The sequence below is a fragment of the Dermacentor silvarum genome, chromosome 3 (genome assembly GCF_013339745.2).
Source record: "Dermacentor silvarum isolate Dsil-2018 chromosome 3, BIME_Dsil_1.4, whole genome shotgun sequence".
In the NCBI taxonomy this organism is placed as follows: domain Eukaryota; kingdom Metazoa; phylum Arthropoda; class Arachnida; order Ixodida; family Ixodidae; genus Dermacentor; species Dermacentor silvarum.
The window spans coordinates 130,773,792-130,784,620 of NC_051156.1; the positions used below are offsets into that span (position 1 = coordinate 130,773,792).

Here is a 10,829-nt window from a genome sequence, read left to right on the forward strand (position 1 = left end):
ATCAAGCCCTACAATAATTGGCAAGTTCTACGCCATCCAGTCTAAATGGGTTTTTGCTTGATTACCGCGCTTCAGTGTACGTTTTAAATGCAGGGCTTCTGTAAAACTGGCCTAATAAGTGCTTGAAGCCTATAGGCCCGAGACCAATCTGATTAATATTTTTGCTCCGTCGGAAGCACTCCACTGCCGTTGTACAAACCCAATGTGACGACGCTTTCTGCGCATATTCGTTGCCTAGCAACGAATTCAAAGAAAAGAAGAAACAAAAATAAACAGATAGCACTCATATAAAACTTCTATATTTCGTCGTTGGTTCTGTATAAAATGCTGGAAATCCAAATCAATGAAGTAGTAGAGAAGCTTATTTTTCTGCGAAGCTACAGGCGTTCAACGGTTGCCCATAACTATGCATCGCCTTCTTGCCCCGGTTTTAAGGTATAGCCGTCAAGGCCACCCTTCCTCAATATAAAGAACAGAAACCTCCTCACGGAATATCTCATGCTTTTGAGAAGAGACCATATGACCGCGTTATGGCAATAATAATAATATCAACGTCAAATTTATTCACATACATGGACATGCAACATTCATCGACTTCTTCCTCAGCCTATCTTGTACTTCCGGATGAATGGCCAGCAGGTAAAGGGTGCAGGCAATTGCGGTCGAACCTTCTGTTGACCGGCAAGAAAAACAGTATACATTGTGCCATAGCTTGATCTTCCGTCAATTCTGCAAAAAAAAAAGTTATCCTTATATTCGTGCATGCATTCTGATAAGATAGTTGCGGCCAAGGTTCGTGACTCATAGCACATGCAAGTTTGCATACAAATTTGTATCGCGAGCATTTTCTTGTGATTTTGGTTTGAAACATTACAGCGAGGATACAATATTTGAATCTCGGTTAAAAGTGTGCATATGTTTCCGTGACCTGACACCATAGCAAAAAAATAAAAAAGAAAGAAAGAAACGCCAGAATCAGCGCTTGTAATGTCTGCACACACCACGAGAAATGCATACATACGGAACAAGCAGTACACTAAATCTATAATCGTCATGTACACGTGGACTCCTGTCAACAAAAATCGCATTTCTCACTATGAGTACGTATAAAACGGGTCTTTTTTAACCACCGTAAATTGTTTTCTTCATGAATTTATCACATAAATTATTGTTAGTCTATCAAGTGTAAATAAGAGTGTCAATGAATTATGCTGCCATACTCTAAATGAAGGGTAAAAGGTGTTCACCTTACTGTTACATTACTGTTAAGTTACTTCACCAATAACACATAAAGAAATAAAGATGCCCTTTGCCGTAAAAATATGTAAATCTAATAGAGTAGACAGCCGGGTACGACTAAAACCACTAAAAGTGCAAACCAGCAGAATAAGGTGCATCAAAGCAAACGATAATAAATTCCCATAATTATCTCCGGCGATGATGGAGCATCTGGCTTGATTTCAGAACTGATGTCGAACAGCCGACATCCGTTCAAAAGCTTTTTCTTGTTCCGTGTCAAGGTGTCCTTTCTTCCGTTTATCAGCAATTGCAGAAAGTTTTCATGGTCCTGGAAAACGAATACAAAGAATAGACAAAATAAATATAATCAATTAACGTTCAATATGTACGCTAATCTTTTCTCACCGTGCTGGCGTCTTCTTGCCTTTCATTATGTTCTGGCAAAGATCTCTGAAGTAAGCGATTATGTCTGGCTTTAATGGCGCGATGCGAAACCTTTTTGCCACGGCTGAAAAAACAACTGGATAGCAAGAAGAGAAAAATTCGAGTTAATTCCCTTGTCGAAAAAATTTGTCAGCGTGATTCTGGTATGGCATTCGGTCGAGCAATGGTGCGTGCGTGCGCGCGTGTGTGTGCGTGGTGGTGTGTCCGGGTGTGGTGTGTGTGGGTGTGTGTGTGTGTGTGTGTGTGTGTGTGTGTGTGTGTGGGTGCGTGTGTGTGTGTGGCGTGGTGCGTGCGTGCGTGTGTGTGTGTGTCGTGTGCTGTGGGTGTGTGTGTGTGTGGTGCGTGCGTGCTGTGTGTGTGTGTGTGTGTGTGTGTGTGTGGTGTGTGTGGGTGTGTGTGTGTGTGTGTGTTGTGTGTGTGCTGTGTGTGTGTGTCCGCTTATGCGTGCTGCGCGTAGATGCGTGCGTCCGGTGTTGTGTGTGTGTGTGTGTGTGGTGCTGTGTGTGTGTGGTGTGTGTGTGTCGTGGTCCTGTGTGTGGTGTGTGTGTGTGTGGAAGCTATAACGTTTCCGAAAGACTATCGAAAACTCGCGTCTCGTTCCTTGGTAATATAAATTTACATGGAAGCTGTAGCATGTATGACTTGAAACATGGAATGATAGGTCATGACACAATAACACCCTACGGTGCTAAAGCAGGTAACGTCACGATTAACGTAATAAAATAGGTTGTGGCGCATACCCGCATGGACATGCGGGTATGAACCAGGGATATGCGGGTATGAGCCAGGGACAAGTAAGAAAGAAGGAAAGAAAGAAATCACGTGTGGCTCATACCGGGGCCGCACATTCCAGCTTTGCTGGTTTGCCATCTGTGCGTGGTGCATAGACGGTTATTTTTTTAATTCCCTTTACCTGTGTTTCTCTTCCGGATAACCACCCTGCATTTCAAACCTCCTTTTCTCTATATCTCCTTTCTTCTATATTTTTTCTTCTATCTCTCCTGCTCTAGCTTCAAACAAATATACTGTCGATGACGACGATAACAGTCCCAGCCATTGCGCAGGGTTTGTTGGGGGAACGTGGCGATGGACAGTGTCGGTGCCGAATAAGACAATAAAGCAGCTGTTCGCAGTATGGTATGATTTCTTTTAAACACCAAGTACCGACTCACTCATTAAAAACAAGCGTGGGGTGAAGCGTTGAGTAAGGACTTCCTTCGACCGGGTGATAAACTCGTTCGTTGGGTCCGAATGAGAATCCAGCTTCATGGAGAAGGCGCACTTCGCGATCAGGTCCAGCGCGTAGTCCCAGAAGAGCCTTCATTTGATGTGTCAAACTGAAATATAATATGCATTAACGTGAGGAAATGAACTGAAATAGCCGTGCATGCGTGTTATCTAACTCTGTGAAAGATTTTTGTTACTTCTATACCAATATTTAATAGAACACATTTAACGCTCTAGTGACGATGCGCTCATGCGCTCACGGCGCACCCGGTACGCAAATGCGTCCATCTCATGAAAAAAAAAAAAAAGGATAATATTTCATACATCACATTAGCTCATTTCAGAAAATAGTGCAGCGTAGTCATTTGTAATTCTTTCTTTATTCTTTTCGTAAAACATTTACTCGAACCTAACGTAGATGCCCCAAAGAAGAGTAAATCAGAACGCTGCTCTGGCTCCTATATTCGAGCCGATTGAGCGAAGCAGGACAGTATACGTCCACTTCGCTTCATCGCTTTTGCAGCCAAAAGCAATGCGCGTATCTCGCGACAGTGCAGACCTAGCCATTCACACGTGGGCCGCGCATGGACCATCGATACCGAGATAGCACGGCGGCGGCGCCAAAGCCAGATAATTTAAAAGAATACATAACTGTCTGAAGGAAACATCTAATATGATTTTCTCTGGGTTGTAAACCGATAGCACGTTGGGGAGAAATTTCTCATGGATCCAGGATTGTTATGCCACGTACACAATAGCGGAAAAGGAAAAACGCGCGCGGCGCGCCGCCGGCGCGCAGCCGCGAAAGCAGCCGCGAAACGGGTTTTTGTTGCCGCGGCAGGGATACGCTCCTGGACCGATTTCTTGCGGTTGCCGCGTGCCGCGGATGAAGGAGGACCAATGAGAGCGGCCCGCTTCCGTGACGTGCGCGCGGGAAACTGGTGCCATGCGGACCCGCCCGACCGCTTGTTTCTCGTTTCGCACTATCATCTGCACGCGTGAGCTCCCGGATAGTTCGAGAAGGGGAGAGGCGTCTAGTCTGTCACGTGATTGCCGCAGCGGCGCGCCGCCGGTTGGTGTGGCCGCTCTGCCGCTGCTGCGTTTTGCCGCCGGCGGCGCGCCGCGCGCGTTTTGCCGCTGTGTGTACGTGCCATTACAGATATGGAATTGAGAAGGCGGCAGCAGACCACCATGGTTAATTCAAAAATAGCAGGAACCCTTACGGTTTGACATCGATGTCCTCTTCTTTAGATGCTGCTTTCTTAAGGTGCTCCGCTGTCGTTAAAGCGCAATCCTCCATCAAGACATTCATCTGTACGTATTCAAGAACGAAAATGCGGTAAAATAAAGGTCTTGCAGTTTACCACGTCCGCTTGGACCTTGTATACATATATGTTGTTTAACTGTAAATAAAATTGGCCGGAGGTGATTGCACCGCATTTGAAAGCCACGAAATAGTCACCCTAATGAGTGTCTGGGCGTTTCCTTTCTGCTTTTCTTTTAAATGCACAAGCATTTCTATGCTTACCCGACGAGAAAAAAACGTCGGTCCGTCCCGTAAGACGATTGCTTTCAAGATAGCGCCCGCAGCGGCGAGCGAATTCACCTTTGTGCAGCCTATCGCTTCGACGCCAACTAAGCGGCGAGAACGCAGCGCACACGAAGCTATCAGCGCTCGCCGCACTGTGTCCCCATCGCAGATCGCTTTCAAGATAGGGGCTTGCGCGGCCGCACCATACGCAGCCGCCGCCGGAGAACGGCTCGTCACAGTTGATAAAGGTTCGACGCTGATAGATAAGGCGCTAAAGAGCGATACCGGCTTATAATGATCGGAACGTCATCGGCGCATCTGGCGCCGCCACCTACAGTAGTTTACTTGCCTCATCGATTCACTTGCACCGCCGCCAGCAGCAGTTCGTGTCGCCGCAGCGCTGTCGTTTATACCGGTCGGAATAAAGTTTCATAACACTGATAACGACACCGGGCTGCGTGTAGATGAGCAAGTGGCACAATGCTTATGCATATTTAGACAACTTCCAGAGAAGTTCCTGCGTGAATTTTTTTTTTTCATAGGAACAAGCCAAATGCGCTGAGACCGCTTACTTTCGTAATGTCACAGTGGTGTCATCAACGTCGCAGTTACGGGAAATCGAATACTAAAGGCTTCCCGGTTCTCCCAGTGACAATCAGAACTTTCATGTACATAAGCGAAGCAATAGAGCTTCCAAAAAAATCTACCAGGCTAAGGGGAGAAATCGTTTTTCTCGGCAACCAATTCACCGATTTTGATCAGATTTGTTGCATTCGAGAGAAGTTAAAATCTAGTAATTGCAGGAAGCACATTTGCTATTTATCGCAAAAGTATTTGATCAGTTTTGAATGCTGCCAAATTTCGCAACAGTCATTATCAGTTTACAAATCTGTAGCCTAGCAATAAAACAAACGAAAACGCGATAACCCAGTTATGATAACCGCACCTGATAATACATTTAACGCAAAACAATTATTTACATCTCTCTAAAATATGCCACTATTGTGCAAAAACAAAAAACTCGTAAATGTTGTAACAATCTCACATAAGCTGTGCATTCATACATCCCATTCGTCTGCTTGAGATGATCTAACAGATACAGATACACATTGGTAAACTTCGATCATCTTTTTTTTCTTTTATACCTACTGATTTTTTGGTCACTTGTGTTAAAAAAATTTCGAGATCACAAACAACATTCTGCTTCCTAGAGGTACTATATTTAACATTTTCTCTCGACTGTACTAAATTTCCTTCAAATCGGTCCGTCGGTTATCTAAAAAAAAGTTTATTTTTTGCGTTCAATTTACTTGTATTTCAATGAGAAATCAGAGTTGGTCCCTAGCTTAAGCTTCGTCTTAAGATCATCCACCGAAATTGCGAACGTAACGTTCCAAGAAGCATAAATATCTCACTTTTCGCAGCACTTTAGCCGAGAACGCCGGTGCCGAACCCAAGCGAACATCTCGCCACACCTCCACTGCAGCCATGCTCATCATAGTGTCCAGGAGCGGTTCATTCATATTGATCGTCTGTAACAAGACTAAATTGAAAGAGTCAAATCAAAGGTTAAGGGAATAAACATTCACTAAAAACTGTAAGTACGACCGTAGACTCTCCATACTTTCAATCAACATTTTCTGTTAGCGCAAACATGCGTGCTGCAAAATTTTGATGCGCCAGTAAAAGCCATTCACCAAAACCGATAGACTCGTGAAGAGAACTTTGCTACGTTTACTCTCACGTCGATCGCAATGTAAAGCATTCGAAAAAATAGGCGGCTGAAATACGAAATGAATGAGCAGTTCAGTATGTAGATATCTTGAAGTGGCTCAATATTAAATACGTGATGTCGCTACAATATGAACACGTTACCTCTGATCTGAAACCCTGGATGTTACTTTAAACTCAGGGGCACTTAGTGCAGCACAAATGTTGAAGCTGATTTCGAACATTGTAGATAATAAACATTCGCGAAAAGCATACCCGAATTTCACGTACCCTTCGGTTAGACAGGGATGAGAAGTCATCGACTAGCACCTGCTTCACCAACTTCGGGTCCGCTACAAACAGCAGGGGCTTGCCCATCTCGAAAGCACTAGACGTTGTGAAATGATTTGCGAAGAAAGAAGGGAATTGACCGTCAGGAATGTATCACTGAAAATTATAACATTCTTTGTAACTTATCGCCTCCTACTATTTAGATTTTTTTAACAGCGGAGCTGTTTAAGCCGGCCGTACGGCCGTGACGCGTAAACAGAAAATGTGGGCCGATTCTGGCGGCTGTGCAGAAAGGGTCCAAGAGCAATGGTACATACCCCTGTGAACTAGCGAAGCTGAGCCTGGCTGAGTCTAGTTAAGCATGGGTTGGGACTACTTAAGCTTAGTCAGTCATCGATAGCCAATCGATAGCCAATTCAATAGCTAATTGGTCAATAATCAATAATTTCGGAAAATGGTGGGGATGACTTGGTAGGGCTTAGCCTAGCCCAAATACGTGGCCAATACCTTTCGATAGTCAATCGATAGCCAATGAATAGCTAATCGATCATCGATCAATACTCAATAAATTCCGTAGAAATGCTAGGGATGACTTGGTAGTGCTTAGCCAAGCCCAAAAAAGCCAGGACTAGCTGGGTGCCCATCAGCTCCGCTGTCTCTTCAGCACTGCGCCTCCAGTGCAAGGTACGCTAATTTTGTTTATGCTACTATTCTTTCTTGTTACGCCATGGCACATGCACTTCATATTTTTGCTTTGACTCTAATCACTTGTGTGTTCACTGCAACCCCTTATGACACCGTGACATTCGGAGTCACTTTCGTTCATTTCAAGGGAGAATACATAAGCATTTCGCACCATATTCCATCTTACGAATAAGCAAACGTCCCTGCAAAACAGGAAAAACACTCACCCGAAAAGCTTTCCATACTTTTATACCTAGCAAGGTCGAGCTCGTGCATTGGCTGCAAATGAAAGCAAATTGCGAACCACATTTCAATTTTATAATCCAACTCGTCATTCTTCTCTGACTGTATAAATACACGAACGTGTCAAGAGAAACAACAGTGCACTTGCGAAAATCACATCTGCGTATTCTTTTTACTGCCCTAAATAAAAGCCCATTCGAACAACTAAAAATAGGTCTCTCTTTTTTTTTTTTTTTTTGCATAGTTTCTCGCCATGTATGCACGCCCACGTGGATACTGCCGACAAAGCTCCACTTTCAAGTGTTACAACGGCATATTGCAATGTTTCGTCGCACTAACATATCGATAATTTCTGTCCGATCGCTTCATCATAAAGTAATGCCCCTGTGTTTTAGTAGCGGGCTTGCATAGTTGCAAGCCCGCTCCCTGCCTTTCCCATCTCGTTTCCCTCTCTCTCTCCCTCTCTCTTGCATAGCTGCTATGACGACCTCTTTCTTGCTTAGATTCAAGACTGCGAATGGGCTGTGGGAACACGAAGGTGTATATATTCACATCCTACTGCCTGCCCTCACCGTCGCTCATCGTACCCCTCTTTCCCTTTCCGCCTTCCCCTTTGAGCAAAGCATAGCAAGCTGCAGGACTTTTACCTCTGCCTTTCCTCAAATCATTTCTCTTAGTCACTCTTATATATATATTATAATGTAGAAACAACGAGCACACTTGCGAAAAGGCATGTTTGCTTGCTTATGCTTCGGCCGTGGCACGGCCTTGAACGAGTGAGCGCGCCGCTACTCAGACGAAGGCCGTGGCACAGCCGGAACGTAAGCAACTATATTTATAATATAGAAAGATGAGAAGCACAACTTCGCGGTTATCTACGGTTTATTTACCCAACAGTTTTGGTGCGTGGACAGATCTCTTGAAAAAGGTGGGTGGAACCGACCGAAACTGTTGGGTAAATAAACCAAAGATAACCGCGAAGTTGTGCTTCTCATCTGTCTAAATACGCATGGCCTATTGCAAAATCCAGTCATATATATATATATATATATATATATATATATATATATATATATATATATATATATATGCTTCAGTTTCTTTATGTTGATAGGGTCTGGTATGATTGGGTTTCTTAAGCTGCTACTTTCATCTTTTTCAGGCTCTTGGTGCTTTACTTACGTTCGAGAAAAGCCTTAACGTGGCACCGAATATGAGCGAGAATGGCTCCGACGGCACATTTTGGTTCTTCCAGTAGTTCCGATTCCGTGTAACATATCTGCAACGATTGAATTACCAACAAAAAAAAACGAACACAATACTGCCAGGCGTGCTCGCACAGGCTTTTTCTATATGACCCATAATTAAACGGAGGTTTGCTGACTGGGAATAAAAAAATCGAAATCGGTTTTGCTTAAGGACACTGAGACAAATACGCAAAAAAAAAGCATCCAGCATTCCAAGCCAACTAGACATTATTATTATTATTATTATTATTATTATTATTATTATTATTATTATTATTATTATTATTATTATTATTATTATTATTATATAAATGATTGATTGATTAATTGATTGTGGCAGTGGGTTAAATGATGAGTGTTATTCAGTCAGCTTAATTACTTCAGCATGCAGAAATGACACCTTCCATTCTCAAATAGCAAAGCTCGGTATAAGGAATAAATGCCATTTCCATAAGACATTTCTTTTGAAAGCGAAATCCCCATTATTTAGTGTATTTCGTCAATGACCTGGTGCGACGGAAGCAACAGGTCATATACCATTTGAAAGAATGCATACTGCACACTGTTACCACCCACGCCAGCAAAACACTTTTTTTTTTTTTTCAGCAGTCCACCTCCAGGAGCAACAGCTTGATCTCTCAAATAAACTTTATTCACTCACTCACAGCTTAAACACTCCGGCAGCAGAGCAGCGAAAAGCTCACGTAGGATATTGTAGCACTGGGATTGTGTTCAGCAACAAAAAAAGAGCTCCTACATTACAATTGTTCGGAAGAGAAAACACCGGCCATTCATGGTACTGTACATGTTATTAGCGAAGGCGGCTGGCCAGTGTCAAAGAGTATTTACGAACTAAAAGCCTTGCGAGTTCAGTCGCTGAAGAGGCACGGGCCATGAAACACAGCGCGAATTCAATATTACAGGAAAGTTCCTTCTATCTATGTGATAGCAGTGCACCACACAATGAACAGCAATCTACCGACATCCCTTATTCTACATGCATTAAAACGTGCACAGGTACTCACAGGTACAGAACAACACTGGTCGTCGCCGCCAGGATAAACCATTCCGGCCACAAAGCTGTCAGCAGGGCCATGTCTGACCCAGAAATGGTTGACACTCCGTGGCGGCACCAGTCGAGAGCGTGGGCGCGGCCCCTCGCGCGCGGCTTCGCCGCGGAGACCTCGGCAGCGCGAGTTTCGACCGCTCCAAATATAGCTGTTTCAGCGCTCAACGACTAAGGTCGCAAATTCACGCGCCTATTTGGCGACGCCTTTTGACAAAAGGAAATCGCGGAACCAATATCAGTTGCGACTTGGCTTCCACGTGATCTGATGTTTACCAACACTCCTCGGCAGAGGCGCAGACCGAGCGAGCGGAGACGGATCTGTGCTGTGCGAGCGCCAGAACGAGCGTGGAAAAAAAGAAAAAAAAAAAAGACCGTCGTCAACTCTCGTCCTCAGTTCACGGGCACAGCCGGCGCGCGTGTTGTGCTGCGCTATATGGAAGCAAACGGAGCAGACGTATGTCGTCTGGCACATTCTGCAGAGCTGGCAACTTCGTATCCTTCAAAAGGACGGTACGCTGGGAAATTCGGTAATCCATACTGAAAGTATTGACAAGTACATCCTTCCTTGAATTAATGAAAAACTGCTTATTTAAAAGGGCGGTGGCTCGGCGGCCTTGCAAATCGTCGGTGGTTCAAGGAAGGCATCACATTACGACGATCAGCGCCTGAAGTTTGAATATTGATTCGGAATATCTGTAGCCGGCAATTTCACAAATGCGTGAGCTCTTGCACGTTTTCAGTGGTAAAGGCCCGTGCCCACTGAAATAGGCATCTTCATTCACCGTTCAGAGGGTGCGCTATTTCTATCATAATACCACCCGGTTCGTGGCCTATCCCCCTCAGTGGGTTGTGCCAAGTGTTGAGGTATCATCATCATCATCATCATCAGGGTGCGCTATGCTCATCATGTTGTCCGACGCGGGATCTTTGCGGGTTGGGGTGTGCCGAAAGAGAACAGAGAGGAGGCCGGTGGTAAATATGAACCAAGTGTCTGTGGTGTTTTTTAAGGATGGCAGAGAGAAAGAAAGAGAGAATTGCCTATTCCGAGCTATGTCGGAAAACCAATTTCTACGAGAGAGACATGCCGAAAGTTTTAGCGCGTAAACATACAAAGACATAGGAAAGAGAACACAACCCGAGCTCT

General features: G+C 44.4%; 1 protein-coding gene and 1 long non-coding RNA gene across 2 annotated transcripts in view; both read right to left on the reverse strand.

The window, feature by feature from the left end:
- The window catches only part of LOC119444791 (cytochrome P450 3A56-like), a 30,790-nt gene extending 23,421 nt beyond the window's left edge, over nt 1-7,369 (reverse strand). The window contains exons 1-5 of the mRNA XM_037709135.1: nt 7,354-7,369; nt 6,443-6,539; nt 5,857-5,973; nt 4,134-4,222; nt 2,848-3,001 (exon numbers count right to left, since the gene is read on the reverse strand). Of these exons, the coding sequence (XP_037565063.1) occupies nt 2,848-3,001; nt 4,134-4,222; nt 5,857-5,973; nt 6,443-6,529 (447 nt within the window). The 5' untranslated portion in view covers nt 6,530-6,539; nt 7,354-7,369. The remainder of the gene's footprint in view (nt 1-2,847; nt 3,002-4,133; nt 4,223-5,856; nt 5,974-6,442; nt 6,540-7,353) is intronic.
- Nucleotides 7,370-7,372: 3 nt separating this feature from the next.
- LOC119445788 (uncharacterized) lies at nt 7,373-9,940 on the reverse strand. Its single transcript, XR_005190677.2, has 3 exons — nt 9,642-9,940; nt 8,552-8,648; nt 7,373-7,405 (listed from the first exon to the last, which is right to left on the reverse strand). It is a non-coding gene; the product is annotated as an uncharacterized LOC119445788 (long non-coding RNA).
- Between the last annotated feature and the right edge of the window lie 889 nt (nt 9,941-10,829).